The sequence below is a fragment of the Protomyctophum parallelum genome (assembly GCF_964188405.1).
Source record: "Protomyctophum parallelum genome assembly, chromosome: 20".
NCBI lineage: Eukaryota > Metazoa > Chordata > Actinopteri > Myctophiformes > Myctophidae > Protomyctophum > Protomyctophum parallelum.
The window spans coordinates 22,689,318-22,708,682 of NC_139718.1; the positions used below are offsets into that span (position 1 = coordinate 22,689,318).

The window sequence follows — 19,365 nt, forward strand, 5'->3', positions numbered from 1 at the left end:
AATAAATTACCATAAAGTATGTTCTGAGGGGCGTGGCTACCGTTACAGTCTATGATCGGGATCCACCCCCCGCTCGAGTCAAAATAAAAACCAACGAAGAAGAAGGGGGAAGTCCCGCCTTGTTGTCTGGGCCAGCCAATGGCCAACTGGGCCCAAACGGATCTAGAAAGATGGCGATTTACTGACAGGCTTCATCTTACGTCCATATCAGACCCGGAGAACGCTTTGTCCATATTTTTTTACAGTCTATGGTCATGACCGAAAGAATAAGTTCGCGAATACTAGCAGCCAAAATGAGTTTTCTTCAGCGGGTGGCTGGCATCTCTCTTAGAGATAGGGTGAGAAGTTCAGTCACGCGAGAGAGACTAGGAGTAGAGCCGCTGCTTCTTCACCTGGAAAGGAGACCGCTTGGTTCGGGCATCTGGTTAAGATACCTCTTGAGCGTCTCCCTAGGGAGGTCCTCGAGGCACGTCCCACTGGGAGGAAACCCCCAGGCAGACCAAGGATGAGATGAAGTGATTACATCGATTCACTGGCCTTGGAACCCCTCGGGATCCCACAGGAGGAAGTTACTAATGTTGCTCTGGAGAGGGAAATCTGGAGCTGTTGCCCCCGCGACCCGATTACAGATAAGCGGTTGAAGATAGATGAATGGATGTACATGAACAATAGAGTCATGGTGGTCATATCTTTTGGCATTTGTTTACCATAACATTCGGCCGGGGACCCCTTGGATTCCCCTCAATAATCCTACTAGGGTCCCTGGACCTCACTTTGAAAATATCTTGTGTAGACAACACAACATGAAAACAGATCAGCTGGGATTTTGGGATTAATGTCAACACAAGAACCATCTCCTGAGCCCAGACTCTGTGGACAAAAAATAATCACAATGTGAGATTGTCAAAGGTCACAACGCTCTATGGAGCCCCCAGTACTGTACATGTATGGCCCCCAGAGACTGTCTGCATAACCTGGATTCAAACAGTCTTCCAACAGAGGGAGTTTCCCTGGATGTAGCGCGTTGAAGGAACTCGTTATCACAGCCAGTTTATTTCCCCTCCATCAGGCGCCTTGGCTGGCCAGGTGGGGGGGGTGCAGTTTAGAGACCAGCATTACTGCATGTTTCTTGTGAGGGTACCTACCTATAGGGGACACGGGGAGAACATGCAAACTCCACACAGAAAGGCCCTTTCGCCAACCCCATCTATGGGCACTGATGACGCGGAGGAGGAGCACTACCAACTCAAAAAAATAAATAAAAATAATAATAATAGCCTTGCATGCAAAGCCTAGACTAGGATCTGATATATGCCTAATGTCTATTGACATCTTTTAATGTGGTGGCTAAAACTGACTGGAAACAGTTTTAAGATTTAAAAAAGAATTGCTGCATTGCAGCGGCGATGCAAAGACTTCAGGGAGGTCATTTCATGAGTGATTTGCTCTGCTGGTAGGCAGTGGTGTGGTGCACACGCAGGGACGGAACGGAGCGGTGCATGTGCGTGCACGCTAGAACGTGTCCCCCTAGATTCAAGAGAAGACCCACCTAAATCAACCTTGCGTCACCAGACTTTTCAAGACGCACCAAGTAGGCATACCCAGTGGTCTAAGTTTACTGGCGCCCCCCCACCCCCTATTTTCACGCCGTGTCAAGTACCGTGCCGAATAAAATGGCTACTACTTTGCATAACAACAGGACAGCTTTAACTTTTTATACCTGAGCGCACGTAGCCTATACGGTAAGCATGCACACTTACAGCAGTAGGCTACACGCAAGAAGAATGCCTCCTCCTCCATCAAAGAACAGCTTCATTCGTCCAAAGCAAACTTTTTAGTTTCGCTAGTGTGCAGTAAAGATGTTTGTCTGACTATTTTAAGTCTACTTTTGTGTTTGTGTCTAAAACTCTCACACACTATTTAACAATAGGCTTAGGCTATGTCAGCTGTTCTGTGTGCGCATGCCGCAATGCGCACATGCACGCACATGCACGTGTGTGCGTACATGTGACGTCATTAACACGCCGTGGTACCAGTACAAAAAACACCATGACACCACTGCAGGTAGGGATGTACACTGCCATCATGAAGTTTAACCTTCCACCACCAAATGTAAACTCATCTCTCTGCTATGAGTTATGATCAATTTATAGTTGTCTATAGTATTGCACTCATATACTAGTATATGTGCACTAGATATATGTGTACTAGATACTGTTAAAGGAAGACTTAGAAAATGATCCACTTAAATCCCATTGATCTGATGTGAGATCTACTGTTGAAAGAAATACCCATGACTTCTGCGTCTGTGCGATATGAGAATGTTTTTGCTGGGATATACACAGAAAATAGGGTATTGTTTTGCAACACACTGTGATCCCATCACATCAGACCCAGACACGTCAGATTGCAACAGACTAGCATTTTTTTCCCCATGCAAATTGCAAAAAGCAGCCTGCAGTGCAGTTTGCAGTGTTGCCAGTTCTGCGTATTATAAGCGACTTTGACCCCCACCTCCGTGTGGAGTTAATTGGCTTTAGTTTGAAGATTTCCAATGTTTTCCTATCAGCCTTTTTTCCACCACACATGACAAGATAGCCTACTGTAGTACTGATTAGAAAATATATTGGATTTTTTATAATTAAACTTGCCATGCACCTGCTAAATGGCGACCAGGTCAATGGCAATGAGATCCAAGATACAGGCCTAAAAAAAAGACTGTATAAGTAAGAGGTTACCTAATGAAGACCTGCATTCTGGAAATAATAAATAAACTAGAACTGCACTCTGTCGAGTGCCTACTTGCTTGGTGCACCCAAGTAAGCCATAAATGGCCTAATAGTGCGCAAGCAGAGCGTGCAAGTACTGGTATAACTGGCTCTCAATGGTGACGTACACACAAACATACACACACACACACACACACACACACACACACACACACACACACACACACACACACACACACACACACACACACACAGTCACACACTGTGATTTATGCTCGAGGCTTTTCACTACACCTTTAAGCCCATATATGGGAATGTCCCCCATATATCACGTCTAGTCACGTCTCCAAGACACGCTATATATGGCCATGAACCCTGGCCATGGCTATAAACCCTGTTCTACCTGTTCTTCATTGTGCATTTCTTGGTCAAAGTTGATCCCATGCCAAAGCGACAGCACTCGCCCAGCAGTCTGCCGTCACCCAGGCGGATGCGTGCACACGCCAATCTGCCCCAGCAGTATACAACTTCCACTCTCACGGAGGAGACTGCTGACGAGCGGTGCTGTCGTTTGGCCAGGGAACGCCAGCGGTGCTGCCGTCAGAGACTCACGCACCAGCCACCTTTTGCCACAACTCACACCTTTTGACTGATGCCTGTCCATTTAAACTCTAGACGGGCCTGCCCCAAATTTAGTTGTGCAGCCGCGCCTGGCAGCCGGCGAAAACTAGAGTTCTCAACAGGCCCAAAAACTAAGGCCCGGCCCTACCTGGGCCCTCATCAAACCCTGTACACTCAAGACACTGCCCTTGCTGCCACCCTTAGATCTCCATATATGGAGCTGACCTGTTCTGACATTCCATATATTGATCTGACCTCATCACACCCTGTACACTCAAGACACGCTACATACAGTATATGGCCAGTGCACGCGCTTCTCGCCCTCAGGCGTCTTACTGGTGTAGACTAGAAAAGTGGGGCCCCATGCAGTCAGTGACGTATACTGTAGCGTTTGGTTAAATGGACAACACAAGAGACAGAGGGCTGTATTTTGCGTGTCTTAAGTACCAGGTCTTATTACTTAACTTAAGACTGGAGGCGTGGTCAATGCTCTTTGGACACTCAGAATAGCCAAATGGCATTGATCACGCCTCCAGGTCTTAAGTTAAGTAATAAGACCTGGTACTTACGCAAAATACAGCCCATAGTGTCATTGCTGAATCATGGCACAATGAAACTAATAGGCTAAATATTTGCTATAACTTAAAAGTCCAATCCAGTATCAGCAAATACATGTATTCAATTCATATCATCCATGTAAAATGCGTCTGTCAGAAGGTGAAGTATAGGCTATTAGCCCCCATGAGTCACAAACCATTCCCCCCAACACACACACACACACACACACACACACACACAGTCACACAGTCACACACACACACACACACACACACACACACACACACACACACACACACACAGTCACACACACAGTCACACACACACACACAGTCACACACACACACACACACACACACACACACACACACACACACACACACACACACACACACACACACACACACACAGCAGTGTATCTATTATCTGCAGCTTTTGCATAACTGTTTTGCATGGAGATTTATGCTCGAGGCAAGGCAATCATGAGCTCACTAGAGCAATAAGCTTCCCCAACCAAAGCCTAAACACATTCTAGTCTGTCAGGGTGACGGACAGGTTAAGTAATGGGCAACAAACGATAGTTCTGTATAACTCAAACAGGCAGCAGAGTACATATCGTCACTGTCGCCTCAAAACCTTCAAAACCTTGAATGTACGAAACTGTTACTTTTCAGAAAATGGGGGAAAATAGCCTGTATTCCAATGGATCTAATGTAGTTATTATATAGTCACAAAATGTTTAGTTAGCTTGCACAAAATAAATTCACCCATTCATATGCTTTGTATAAACATGTGATGTGACAATAAAGTTGAACTTTAATTTAATAATCAGAAAAAGGAAAAGGTATAAACTATAAATAAATTCATTTAAAAAAAAGATTATGTCACATGCAGTGACATAATCTTCATTTAACTGTGAAGTTGTCCATTTGAGACAATTAACTATTACACTGAGAATTGATTGATTGATTGATTGATTGATTGATAATGTTATTTCACAGTATGTAGAATGGGTGCATTTCAAACGAAAGTCAATATACAAAAACTGTTACTTTGTGCATGACACCATGAAAAGCTGAAAGCACACGACTTGTGTACATGGTAACAGGACAACAATTTATGAAAAGGCTACTACTACTTCACGGAAGTTGTTGTATAGGCTATGTGGGGATTATCTGACGAGGTACCATTTGAGTGGGCAAAACCTTACATATATACTAAATTATACAAAATTGTTTATAGGGTTAATATAAGTAAAATAATATAGCCTTTCCACAGGAGTACCTTTTTATATTTCCCCCAAAGAATACAAACAGCCAATAAAGTTATCCCCCTCACTGGGGGAAATTCCGGGAGGAAACACGGGCAAGCACTGGGTGAGTTGTCCAGTATACATTTCAGGGTCCACCAATTTCAATGTAATTATTGGTGGCTTAAGTTGTGCCGTTTTGTCACACCGTTTTCCTATAAATTCAAAAGATCTTCTCACAAAACAAAACTCAATAGCTGCCATTAGCTGGTCAATCCCAGATGACCGTATCCATAGGAACACAATAAACAGAGAAGCTGTTGAGGAGTGGGGGGGGACAGGGAAGAACACTTGAGTTTCGCACATTATATGTGATAGATGAGATCCTATAAGGCCTAAAGGACATAATTTGTCAATATTTTGCTGTATAGTTGCACATTGCAGTCTAAATATGCACAGATCATCACAAACACTCTCTCTCGCGCGCGCGCACACACACACACACACACACACACACACACACACACACACACACACACACACACACACACACACACACACACACACACACACACACACACAAGGAAACCTGATTCCCCGCGTTTACGTGACCTTGCAAAAAGAGCGCAAGGCGCGCTATCCAATTTTGTCCTACTTTAGCTTGCCAGGTGTATTTAATAGTGGGAGCACAATTTATTTATAGACAGAATTAACAAAGGGAACATCGACATTATACACCACTCAAAACTCGTTTACACTGAATTGCAACGATATGGGTGCAAATACGGTGAACATTGCATTGCAAAGCAATATGTTTTATTTTCCAAACTCATAGCTATAGGGCTACAAGTAGCCAGCCAGGCGCGCGCAACGCGCTTCTTTCGTTTAAAGAGGAGAGCGAGGGAAGGAGGGGGGGTTATCCAAGGTGTTTGAGACAGTTGAGTGAGGTGGGGGTAGGGGAGGAGGCAGAGAGGGTAAATTGGGCGGACACATAAAAACTGCAAGGGACTATAGATGCTTGATCAGTTGGAGAGTCTGCTTGCCTGAGCGCTGTTCCGCCCCGGTGAACTTCTGGAGATATCAGCCCCGCAGCAGACCTGAAGCGCCTTCAGTTCACACCGCCCTGTCTCCAGACACCGTCTCGTCCTCTTATTTTTTTTTAGATTGGTCGATAAGGAATTAATGAGGCAAAGTCACAGAGCTCTTCCGTAGGCAGAGCTCATTCGGCGTTTTCGGTACGTGCTTTTACACCTACCTGGACTGCAATTGCGTGGAGACATCGCACCTTCCTTTTGTCAAATTCATTTGATTCGAGGATACCTGTACCCATACTGATGGTAAGCACCGCTTCATTCTTCAGCGTGGTTTTGAGGGGCTTCGACAGATCGCCTTTAATAAGTCGAACCTGTTGAATCAGTCTGTCATTTCGTTGATAATATGAGCCTGCACGTGAGACGCTATCCGCTCATATCGATTCGGGTTTTCAGGGCAAAGCATTATTTGTCAGAAATGGACCAGTAGCCTAGGTACAATACTGTGTCATGTGATACAAATATCCAATTGCACAGCCTAAGAAACAGCTGAAGCATGAAAATGTATTTTGGTGACGGTGAATTGGGTCGTGATCTTCGAGGAGCCTACAGCATAACTAAACACTAAACAGCAGCAGGTTACACGTATTTTTGCCGGACAGCCTGTGAGAAACCAATCTAACGAGAACATGTTCAAAGGGGAAGAAAATGTAGGCTATTCTATTCAACAACCCATCCGCCAGGCCATTCTTTCCTGCTGCTCTCGCTTCAGCAGCACAATCAAAAGTGTGCGCATTCGTTTTGGCACGAGTTTTAACTTTCCCGAAGTTAAGCAACATTTGGCAATTTGGACACCTGCATCTGCTTAATGTCTTGCCCCGCTGTGTAGGCTACATGCGTCTGTAGCCTATATTGTGAAAGATGGAGTGACCGTCTCAAAATCTGGCGTTTAGGCCTACTTTATAATATCAATCACACGTTTGTCTTATTATTTTTGACACCGCCTATACTAAATCAATATGCGTAATATGCGATATTCACTCGGCCTTCAAAAATCACTCGTGCGTAAATATGAGGACTTTCTTCTTTACTCGGGCGAGTTTAGCATACTTTGAAATGACACATACTAACCAGCAATGTTTAACAAAGTGTAAATGTTATCATTATTGTAAAAAGGAATGTCAAACCACTGAAACTCTGTAGTCTAAATTCGCTGCGGATAGGCCTAATCTTTTTTTAATATAACAACAATAACATTAGTGTCACGTCTGTCTAGCATAGCTATCAAAAGGCACATTTAAGATGACAGTAATAAACACATTTTGTCATTTCACTAGACATTTACAGGCCGGCGTGCGCGTGGCGTCCTTCATGGCACAGTTTGTTTCCACATGAAATCATGCAAGGATTGCAATTTGACTGCATTTGTTTTGATGAAAAACACGTTATTTCTTAATCCATGTGATGATGATGATCATTATTATTATTGTTATTAATAATATAATACTATGTAGCCTATTATTATATTACTATACTAGCGTATAATACTACTATAGTAAACCTCTCCATTCATTTGAAGCCATAGTTGGCCAAGGGCCTATATGCTTTGTAGGTTTTCAAAAAGAAACAACAGCTTAAAGTTTTGAAATCATACTAAGTGGTTCAATTTAGTAGTGAACTACCAGCTGCAGGAGATTGTTGTGTAATTTAACTGGAGGCCAATTGACATTGCCAAACCTAATTGTGTTTAATTTATGTTCCTTCCTGTTAAATGAACATAGAGTATTCATCTTTGGGAATACACATCAGAGTGAAGATAACTGCCTTTCAAAACATATAGCCTAACAAAACGATTAACCTGGTTTCAATGATCTCACTGACTGTGAATGTTCTTGCTGTCGATTTGCTCATGGGAGCATATAAAACCCCTAAACCTAAACCCTTCAACAACAGGAGACATCGCATGATTATTTTCGTTCAAAAATGAACTTGCATTTCCAAGTTCAGTTAAACACCTCTGACCTCACAGATATGTTCAATCTAGTTATCACAAAGTTAGACAAATGTTATTTAGTGTTAAGCTCCCCCCCGCCTCCTCCTAAAAGGCTATATAGGCCTGTTATGCTTGTGGTCCCTTGGTTTTAGGTCAGCTTGTGTGCTAGATGGCTAAGCCTAACCTAACCTGTATCATTTAAGTTAGTTATTAAGGGATTTAATAACATTTAAACTGAACAATGGGGCATGAAATAGAGAAACAGACTAAAACAACGGATTACGCAGGGCTATACGACGTTCAGCAACATGTTGGTAAGTTATGCATTGTAACATTAAATGGTAAAATCAGGCCAGGGATCTGTTCCCGTGGTAACCTGCTGCCCTCCTCCCCCCTTCCTCCTTCCCTCCCACCATCCCTGTCAAATTCCTCAGGAAACACATCTAAAGGGCCATGTGCATAGTCTGATCACATTATCTCTGGTCAGAGAGAGAGAGAGAGAGGCCAAGGGGGATCTAACCAAGCCAAGGGCAGTTGACTGCCTGGGCCTAATTGCAGCCTGGACTGCATTTGTTGCAAAATATGGTTCTGCCTCTAATCCAGTTCAAAAGTCTGCAAGTGTGAAGTTGCCTATAAAAGCAGTCTATTATCTGGGAATTATCCTTTGCTTTGATCGTGTTGTATAACCAACAATGCACCCATAGATTTATGTTAATAATCTCAATAAACCCATAGTAAATCATCAGTATTGTTACAGCCACTGGTGTAAACGGACGAGCCAGTTTTGTTTTCAGCTGCTAATGTTTATAGCATTTATTTCATAAACTCATTGGTGGCAAGAATAGACACACTAGTAGGAATCCCCTGGCCTTTTTTTTGTCTTCCACAGCTGAAAGTTACTCCCTATCTATCTGTCTTGCATCTTCTTTCATCATCATCATTGCAGCACTTTGAGAGTCTGTCTTTTCTAGCCTGCAGCTTTGTCAGTGGCTGGTTACAGTTACAAGATGTTCTGTATGGTCAGTGCTATGAGTCCCTGTAATCATGGGAGAGGCCCTCTCCCTGTACAATGAGCGTTTGTTGTCAGAGATGCGCACACTTACGCACACGCGTGCAAGCACACACACACACACACACAGACACACAGTCTCTCACATGCACATACACACACACGCACACACACACACACACACACACACACACGTTATCCCCCCACCCCATGGGTAATAGAGCTGATCATGTTCTGAGCCCTCCTCTCTCTGCCACAGTTCTCACGGACATGCAAGCATTGGCACACACACATACACGCGCACACATATACACACACACACACTCCTCTCATTCACTTACGCTCTTACACCACACTGATCCACGCTCACAAACACAGACATACACATGCATGCACATACACTTGGCACTCACTCTCTCTCATACACACACACACACACACACACACACACACACACGTCACACACACACACACAATATCCAGTGTCATGACCGAGAACGAGGGGTCACCAGCAGGTCAAAGTCTAATGCTGTTGGGAAAAAGATCCTTGATTGAGTGTACAGTGAGCCATGCTGGGACCAAGATAATCACAAGACAAGCACATCACACACACGCGCAGACACAATCACACTCAAAACTGTATATTACACATAATGTTCCTGTTAATGTGCATCCTAGCTGTTGTAATGCTTGGTTTCGTTCCAGTGGAACCGGCTCCAAATGATGACCAAACACTTGCGTTAATCTGTAGTGCTGAGCTTTGTGCTGCTGGAGTTTGCCCTGGGCCTGTGCTCTCTAAAACCTTTACTTTTTATTAGTGTGATTCAGTAACATTCTGGAGTTTGCCCTGGGCCTGCGCTCTCTAAAACCTTTACTTTTTATTAGTGTGATTCAGTAACGTTCTTTTGAGCAACAGAGCTGTGAAAGCCAAGTTGTTGTGATACATACCATGGGCGTCTCAACCATGCCAGTAGAGGAAAAGAAACAGACAGTGTTTGTAAATAATCCTAATTGATTTAATGATTATACTTGTGCTATTATACTAAAAGCACATTGAAGCCATTGATATGATATATACTGTGTGTGTGTGTGTGTGTGTGTGTGTGTGTGTGTGTGTGTGTGCGCGCGCGCGCGCGTGTGCGTGCTTATATATATGTTGTATGAGGTTTTTTTAATCTCTGGGACCCCAATCTAACTCAGTGTACACTGAGAGTGTACAATTGGAACGAAATGGACCCACATGGGCCCTAACTATGACTCATTTAGCCGGGGACCCCCTGGACCCCTCATTGAAAATCAGTATACCTACTATTTAATAATATACGCTATATAATGTATATAGAACAGTTAAGCGTATTGCATGTTACAAGCATGCCCTGCTTGAAACGTACTAACAGGAATGTGTGCGTGATTCTACGTAGGAATGTAGATTAATTTGTTGATGACAGAGGTCAAAGGGCAGAAGGCCTGTCATCAACATTACAATAACCTGTGAGATCTTTGGAGTGTTAGAGTTGAAGTTCTTTGCTGGAAATCAGTGATCTTGCATCGGTTATTTGGAGGGATTATTATTATTAAGGGTGAGTGAGTTAATCTGGAGATGATAATATTGTCCTGTAAGGAATAATATTCTGTAAGAAATTATAATTGCAAATGCAACATAGATTCTCAGAGCTGTTTTCTATTTAAGTGGTTTGTTGTTTGACCATGGCCCTGACGTCATTGTACAGTAGATTCTAAGAACTGTTTTCTATTTAAGTGTTTTTCCTTGTTTGACCATGGCCCTGACACCATTGTGCATTAGAAGCAGGCCTTTATCGGCTATTGTCTGAGACTGAAGCGGTTCTCGATTAAAAAAAGATGGTCAAAGGTTTCCTATTTGCACTGTTGCTAGTCGAGTGTCAGGCAGAGGGGAGCTGCTCTCTGCGTTGTGGCTGTCGCCTCCTGACATTCCAGTCACAGTAAATAGAGTGATAGTGTAACCTTTTAGACCATGTACCAAAGTGATAAGCCTTAAAGAAACATTTGGAGGTATGAAAACATGCACCATGTGCATATAAACATGGATCTGCCCACAAACACGTACACATACAGTATATGCGTGCGCAGCCGCACGCACGCACACACACACACACACACACACACACACACACACACACACACACACACACACACACACACACACACACACGCATGCGTGCATGCACAAACACAGACAGACAGACAGACATGCACAGAAACAGAAACAGACATGCACACACACATTCCCTCTCCCCTTGTTTCAAGTAAATACCATGTAAGTGTTTCAAATGTGTACTTCTGTGTTATAACATCTCTTTTTCTGTATATTTTTCAGGAACAGGGTCATTCCAACGTTCTCCTGCAGCCACCCAGTGCCACCTAACATTTCCTTGAGGAACACGTCCATTGCCTGCTCCCAACAAACATGGACTGTTTTCCCATGCTTTATTTTCTGTCGGTAAGTAGGTGGACCACGCCAATTTAATTTGTGCCATGTGATACATTGCCACATTTTCTCTCTGTTCCTCTGATTCCTCTGATTTATGTGGCATTCATCGTACCCTTAACTAAAAAAGCCCCTGTGGTGTGTTGAATAAGGAAATTGTACAAGGAAGACCTTCTTCTGTCTGGAGAAAAAAGCCTGGTGAAATGTGTGGCACATGGTTCTTTGTTTGCCTCATGGCTGGTTGGATCAGACTGTGAGAGGGACTCTGGCTCCTTATCGAGTTAAGAATTTGCTCTGACCCCTCTCTTATTTGTCTAATCATAGTGGCGGAGGGGAGGAGACAGTGGGGGAGAGTAAAGAGGAATGACCCTCAGATTCCATTCAAAAAGCTGAGTTCTAAAACCAGCTGTTTACCTTCGGAGGATGTTGCCAGAGATAAACTGCAAGAGAACTATCTGATCTGGGGGCTGCTTTACTGTAAACAAGGCAGCCTGGACTATTATAACCAATTAGAGCACACCCTCTCAGTGGGAACATTTAGGGAAGATCTGGAGGTTTTCGTCAGAGACCGAAGGAGAGACAAAATGTATAATGTCACTTAAAACAGAGCTCAGTCTTCCTCCCTCCCTCCCTCTACTTTTTTCTTGTTTCCCATTTCTGCCTCTATCTGTGTCTCTCTCACCCTCTTGTGGCATGTTCAGTCCTGTCTAAATCCCTTATCTCCCTGTGCCATCTGCCCCTGTCCCTCAGAGACATCATGATTCCTGGTAATCGAATGCTGATGGTCATTTTAATATGCCAAGTCCTGCTGGGAGAGAGCAACCATGCTAGTCTGATACCTGAAGAAGGGAAGAAGAAAGTGCCGGGCCTGCAGGGTCGTTCGGCCGCTCAGAGCCATGAACTGCTGCGGGACTTCGAGGCCACACTGCTGCACATGTTCGGCCTGCAGAGGCGGCCGCGGCCCAGCCGCTCTGCCACCGTGCCCCGCTACTTGCTGGACCTCTACCGGCTGCAGTCGGGCGAGGCCGAGGAGGCCGGAGCGCACGACATAGCCTTCGAGTACCCCGAGAGGTCGGCCAGCCGGGCCAACACTGTCAGGGGCTTCCACCATGAAGGTAAGGACGGATGGAGGAAGGGAAGGTAGACAAGGAGATGAAGAAGAATATTTTTTCTGCAGCCGAAAGAGTCATGATTAGATACAGTAGGTCTGCACAGCAACACTAAACCACAATGGAGGTCATTGTCTCTTGGCATTCCACTGATTCTGGTGGTAGCACATTTTATTAGTGTGGGTGTGGACCCTTAACCACATGAACCATAGCGTTCCTATTCTGGGCATAATAGGTGAATATTCGGCAAAAAACAGGCAGAAATCCGGCGATCTTACAGCTCACAAGAGTCTCAATGCATCGCAACGCAATGCTATGTGAGCTTGTAGATCACCTGTTTTCAGCAAAGAGATTTGGTTTACAGGTATAAAAAAATAAGAGGTTCAAGTACAGACCCTTGGGGAATTGTGGTCAACACAGTACATAAAGTATAAGCAGTTTTACGGGAGAGTAAAAAAGAAAGAAAGAAGAAAAAGAAGCAACTCTTCCTACATCTCATTGAACCTGATGGTATGACATTCTCCACCCAGCTCAACATAAACTATAGAATCTAAGGATGTGGTCACAAAATGCTGTCTAAAGAGGGTTGAAGAAATTGTGCTAGACAAGCTACTCCTCTCTCCCAAGAGCCTCATTTGACAAAACTCTCTGCATGTTTGGTTAGCAGCTCAAGGAAAAGCATACCTTCATATTACTGAGTTACACTGCTCACCCCACCCAGCAGCACTGCATGGCTTTAAAAAAAAGTCCTGTCTCGGCCCGGAGCTGCTGGAGTGTGCTCCCTCTCTCATGTCTCCAGTTTATATGGAGGGCCCTTTTAGAGGGACCTTCCTCAACGTGCAATTATCTTTAATGCTACTCTGCAGCCTTCTAAATAAAGCCCCTGTTGCCAGCAATGTGGGCGCTGAGAGGAGACTGCTGCAGCTCCCTGGAGAGATGGAAAAACAGTCTAGCTTAAAGCTAAGGGTGATAGAGGGACAAGAACATCGAGAGGCAGGGGAGTGTGTGTGTGTGTGTGTGTGTGGGGGACGACGACTAGAAGGGTTTCTGTTTATTGTGGCTTGGATTTGCTTAGTTTGCTCCAGAAAGACAGAGGTTTCGATTTGGCCCTGGGTTTTCTCCCGGCTGACTAACGTGCTCACATGAGAACAGTGTGTGGGTTGATAAGCAAGACAAACAGCCCACAAGCAACCATTGCAAAGGAGACCAAAAACATTATGTATATAGAGGGGATTTTTTTGGGGGGCTCGTTTACCAGAGCAAGAAGAAACTGAGAAAGCAATCAGCGTAGTAGAGTAAAGTTGTGGCGACTGTGGAGATGGCTGGAGGAGAACATGTCCGCCCTTGGGGGGAGGGGGGTGTAGGAGGGATGAGTCAGCCTTAATGGGGCTTATCTAACACACTACCAGTGCTAACAAACACACACACACACACACACGCACGGCACGCACAGACACACACACACACACACACACACACACACACACACACACACACAAAAGCCACTCTGGAAGAAACGACCAACATAGTAAAATCCTCAGTTTTAATGTATTTGTACAAATGACCAGAGTTAAATTAACTGGATTTGACTGTGTGTGTGTGTGTGTGTGTGTGTGTGTGTGTGTGTGTGTATGTGTGCGTGTGCGCAAGCATGTGTGTTTCTACTGCTCTCTGCAGGCATTTTCCCTCCTTTTTCCTTTTGCTAAACTATGTTAATAACACGCTTTGAGCTCTTTTTGAGTGGGAGTGTGAACTTGTTTCTCGCTTTCATGTAAGCACTATTGTATGATAGCTTACTTCAGTTGAGCACAGGTCTCCTCCACAAAGAGTGGTTTGGACAGAAGGCTGTTGCAAATACAGCTATATGGGTAATTAGGTGAAGAGGAGAAAGGCAGAATGGAACTTTACTCAAATCTAAGATGAAGACAGAATTAAACTAGAAAATTCGCAATTTAAAAAAATTGCAGAGTGTGGTTGCCGCAGTGGCTTACATATGCCCCTCCCACTAGTATTGCCAGCCAATTACAATTTCAAGTCACGCCTTAGATCATGCGTAAGTCATTCGGAGGGGATTTAACCCCCGAAATTCATGTTTTTGCGACAAACGGTTACATTTCTCGCATTTGCGGCGCCCCCTATGGATGAAAATGGAATTGCTTTTAGAACTTGGTTGATTGAACCACCCCGGACATGTGATTGAAATTTGGGATGGATTGGACATTCCGTTCGTGATTTATGGCATTTTTTGTGATATAGGCCCCTCCTACTAACTTCGGAAGACGATTACGGCCGAACGATACGCACTTTCAAAATTCTGCGGCTCAGTTTTAATTGGATGGGTCCAGAGATCACGTGTGCCGATTTCTGTGAGATTTGGACGAAATCTGTAGGAGGAAAAGCAAAAAGTGTGTTTTGGACAAAATTCAAAATGGCGGAGAATCTATCATGGCGGAAATGGGCGTGGCCTATATGGGGAGATGCGTCATGACCCAAGGAATCCAGGGAAAAAATAATTTTGATTTTACGACCTACGGTTCAAGAGTTATAAGCCAAAAGGTAAAGTGGGCTGTTATAGCGCCACCATGAGGCCGACCGATAAAATTTTAGGGTTAAATAATTTTAGGGATAATGTTGAATTATCCCTAAAAGTTTTGTAACTATAGTGATTACAGTCTCCGACGAACAAATACTTTTATGTGAATTTTTGCCTTTTCCCATTCATGTCAATGGGGAAATTTAATTCACTAATAAATTCATATCAATTAAACTATACAACATTTCTCTTAACAAAATACAAGCACACGATTCCCGATTTTTCCGGTCAATTTGACATATGGTTCAAGTGCATACAGCGTACAGTGTGGGAGGTATAAAGCGTCAAAATAAAGACTACTCCAGTGAAAGAATAAAGTGTCACAGTTACAAGAGTCTGGTTGCCCATTCGGGCAACCACACTAATATATGAAATTCTCCCACGAAAAATAAATGCTTTCCAAACCTTCCACTGACCAACAGGACAGTAAAACTTGTTTGTCCAAGCCTACTTACACACGTATGATTGGTAAAGGTTTTTTGCTAATGTGTAGAACTGTAGATAGTATGTAGATGTAGAATTCTAAATATGAATTTAGCCATTTCCTTTATATTATGTTGAGTATGAATTTCACCATCTCGTTTGTGTTTCATCAAAAGTAAAGCATTTAAACTACAATTAGCAACTGCAACTACAGTACAGTTGGGTTCACTTCACACATCATACATAACTGGTTCTCAGCGTGGGGTCCAGGGAACCCCAGTGATCCTTGAGGGGGTTCCATTAGGTCCCCACTAGCTAATTGATTGATATACACCAGCTTGTAACTCAGAGAGTGTACAAATGGAACCAAATGTTGGTTCCATTTGTACATTATTGTTGGAGTTAAATTAACACTGAGGATGCATAGATTGGGGTCCCAGAGAAGAACAAATAAAATCATATCAAATGAGTGCTTGAGAATCTCTGTGCGTGGCTGCAGATTTCATATTTCGAGACTTTGACTTCAAGTCTTGATTGATATCCATTGCAGGGGGTTGTGATAGATGAGGGGTCTTCTACCTTGTCGTCTGAATCCGTAACGATTATTCATGATGAAAATGATAAATGTCTTAAGCGAACAAACTGCAGAGCCAATCAAAAACACAGCAGGTTTTAATAATGAGAACCACCTGGGTAAGATTAAGGCTTGGGTGTGAAATAACAGGGGTGGCTTGAGCAGGAAAATAGTAGACACAACATTCCTTTCCCCAACAATGGTGATCTTGCCAGAAATCTGCAGACTGAGCGTGGAACAGGGAGCCTCCACTATGTTTATACTGTAGCTGTGGTACGTTAATCACCACCCTCCCGTAATGCAGTGTTGCCCAAACATTGGGCCGGGACCCATTTTTTGGGTCACAAATATCCTTTGTTTTCTACATAATATATAGAAAAACTACAAACAAGAAAGTTATATTTTTCAAATAATTTCAGAAAACTTAAGGCACAGATGGAAGTGTTGGATGATCCTAATTAGACCAATGCTCCTCAACCTTTGTTATTTCAAGAAACCGTAGTTTTATATGCATATTAGGCCACATAACGTTATTTCATCTAAATAAAAAAGGAAACATCTCTGGGCTCCCCAGTGTTATTTTAAATTTGAGTGTACACATCATTTGTACACTTCCAGAGTAACAGACCCATAAGGGTCCATTTGATTCCTAACCATCAGTCAAGGACTCCTGGGGGTCCCTGGACCCAACATTCAGAACCAGTGTTATAGATAGATAAGGAAATCGTGCTGCATGTATATTTGTGCCCTCGAGCACCCCGGAGGCCTTGAAAAGCAAGCATGTACATTCTTTAGTGTCAATTAAGGCATGTTAGAGTGCAGTGGTATGCGTTTAGCACAGCTGAAAGTACTCCTGCAGGCGATGTCAGACGATGTGGTTGGAAATGTCAAGAATGACAGATGGGAAACTGGTACCAACATAAAGCAGTTTGTGATCATTTTAGTATACAAAAGGAGGAAGCATTTGAGGATGAGATGTAATAATTTCACAATAAAAGGATGTCCCTCATAAATATAAATTGCACAAAACATGGTACTTTGCAATGTTGTCTTTAAATGTATCAACCATCTTTGTGTCTTCTTGTCTGTCTTCAGAACACATGGAGAGGGTGGACGAGGGCGAGCTGAGGGATGGAGAGACCAAACCTCTTCGCTTCATGTTCAACCTTAGCAGCATCCCAGAGGACGAGCTGCTCTCCTCAGCTGAGTTGCGACTCTACCGTCATCAAATTGATGATGCCATTAATGGCGCCATTTCAGACGACCATGGGCTTCTTCATCGGATAAATGTGTACGAGGTGTTGAAGGCCCCACGAGCTGGCCACCTGATTACGCGGCTCCTGGACACCCGGCTCGTGCGCCACAACACCTCGCGCTGGGAGAGCTTTGACGTCAGTCCGGCCGTGCTCCGCTGGACGCGTGAACGCTTGCCCAATCACGGGTTGGCCATTGAGGTGCTGCACCTCAACCAGACACCACGCCACCAAGGCCAACATGTGCGCATTAGCCGCTCACTACATCAAGAGCCTGGTGAGGATTGGGAGCAGCTACGCCCCCTCCTGGTCACCTTCGGCCATGACGGTAAAGGTCATCCACTGACCCGCCGGGCCAAGCGCAGCCCTAAGCAAAAAGGTCGAAAGCGCAACCGCAACTGCAGACGCCACGCGCTATATGTGGACTTCAGCGACGTAGGGTGGAATGACTGGATAGTGGCACCCCCTGGATACCAGGCATATTACTGCCATGGGGAGTGCCCTTTCCCCCTGGCAGACCACCTGAACTCAACCAATCATGCCATTGTTCAGACACTGGTGAACTCTGTAAACACCAACATCCCCAAGGCCTGCTGCGTGCCCACGGAGCTCAGTGCAATCAGCATGCTCTACCTAGATGAACACGACAAGGTGGTCCTAAAAAACTACCAGGAAATGGTGGTGGAGGGCTGTGGCTGCCGCTAACCAGCAGAGTAACTAGGACTTGAACTGGGCGAGTCGAAACAAGCAATATGGACGCTTAAATAATTGATGTCTGCCCGCCTTACTCCCAAAAATGTTCACTTGGACTCTTATTTATAACTATTATGTGGAGATGTATGTTTGTCTAATTCTTTTTTTGTTTCCTTGACAATATGATCATATATTTTGACAAAATATATATATATTTATATCTACATATTAAAAATAAAAGTGAGTCCTTATTTTAAAACATAAATAAAACGCTGTACAACTTTTCATAATGTATATTAGATTGTATACGTTTTTTAATGAGAAAATAGTAAAAAAAAAAATCTAAAAAGTAAAGTTTATTTACTGTTAATATTTATTGCTTTCATATTATATACATTTTCAAGAAAAATAAAAAACATGAATTGCCTTCCAATAATACGTTTGAGCAGATCACAAGATGCACCATTTGTGTACTTGTGTAAATTAGAGCACTGTGTGAAATTGTCACAATACTGATTGTTTTGGATGAATCATTTGAAATAATCAGAAATGTACATTGACTTTAATTAACCTCTTACATTGATCTTAAAGCCTATTACTTTATTAGGTAGGTCCCTTGAAACAAAATATATTTTACTTGGTAGGTAACTGTAAAAAAGATCAAGTAAACGGGCTGTACAAAAGGAAATGCCCTGCTGGACATGAATTTGGATTTAAACTCAAATCTGAAACTTTGCCTGGTGGCTATTGTTCAATTATTTTAAATTTTGCTCAAAGGAAAAACAACAGAGACGTCTTTCTGATGCTCTGTCTTTCCCAAATAAAATGTTTGGTTTATTATGTGGCATCTCATCAGCTTTGAGTGATTCAAATTTAAGAAAAGGTCAAGCAAAGACGGGAAATAGTAATTATCCCAGAGTTTTTCATTGTTTCATCCATCTATGTTCCCCACCTATTTTGAACAGCATTCTATTGCAAGTGCTGGAAAAGGGTAAAAAGAACGCTATTGTCAATGTCTGGGGTATGCCCATAGGCTGGCCGTCATTGTTCTCAAATTTCATTT

The 19,365-nt window shown here is 43.4% G+C and overlaps 1 protein-coding gene across 1 annotated transcript; it reads left to right on the plus strand.

Moving 5' to 3' along the window:
* The first annotated feature begins 6,167 nt into the window (after positions 1-6,167).
* On the plus strand, positions 6,168-18,729 carry bmp4 (bone morphogenetic protein 4). Its single transcript, XM_083791882.1, has 4 exons — positions 6,168-6,494; positions 11,547-11,669; positions 12,408-12,772; positions 17,452-18,729. Exons 3-4 carry the CDS (start codon positions 12,415-12,417, stop codon positions 18,312-18,314), a joined length of 1,221 nt encoding a protein of 406 aa, XP_083648008.1. The 5' UTR covers positions 6,168-6,494; positions 11,547-11,669; positions 12,408-12,414; the 3' UTR covers positions 18,315-18,729.
* The last annotated feature ends 636 nt before the right edge of the window (positions 18,730-19,365 follow it).

Coding starts and splice junctions, on each gene's coding strand:
- bmp4 (XM_083791882.1), top strand. CDS start 12,415: ATGATTCCTGGTAATCGAATGCTGATGGTCATTTTAATATGCCAAGTC. Junction 12,773..17,451: donor CAGGGGCTTCCACCATGAAG/GTAAGGACGGAT, acceptor GTCTGTCTTCAG/AACACATGGAGAGGGTGGAC.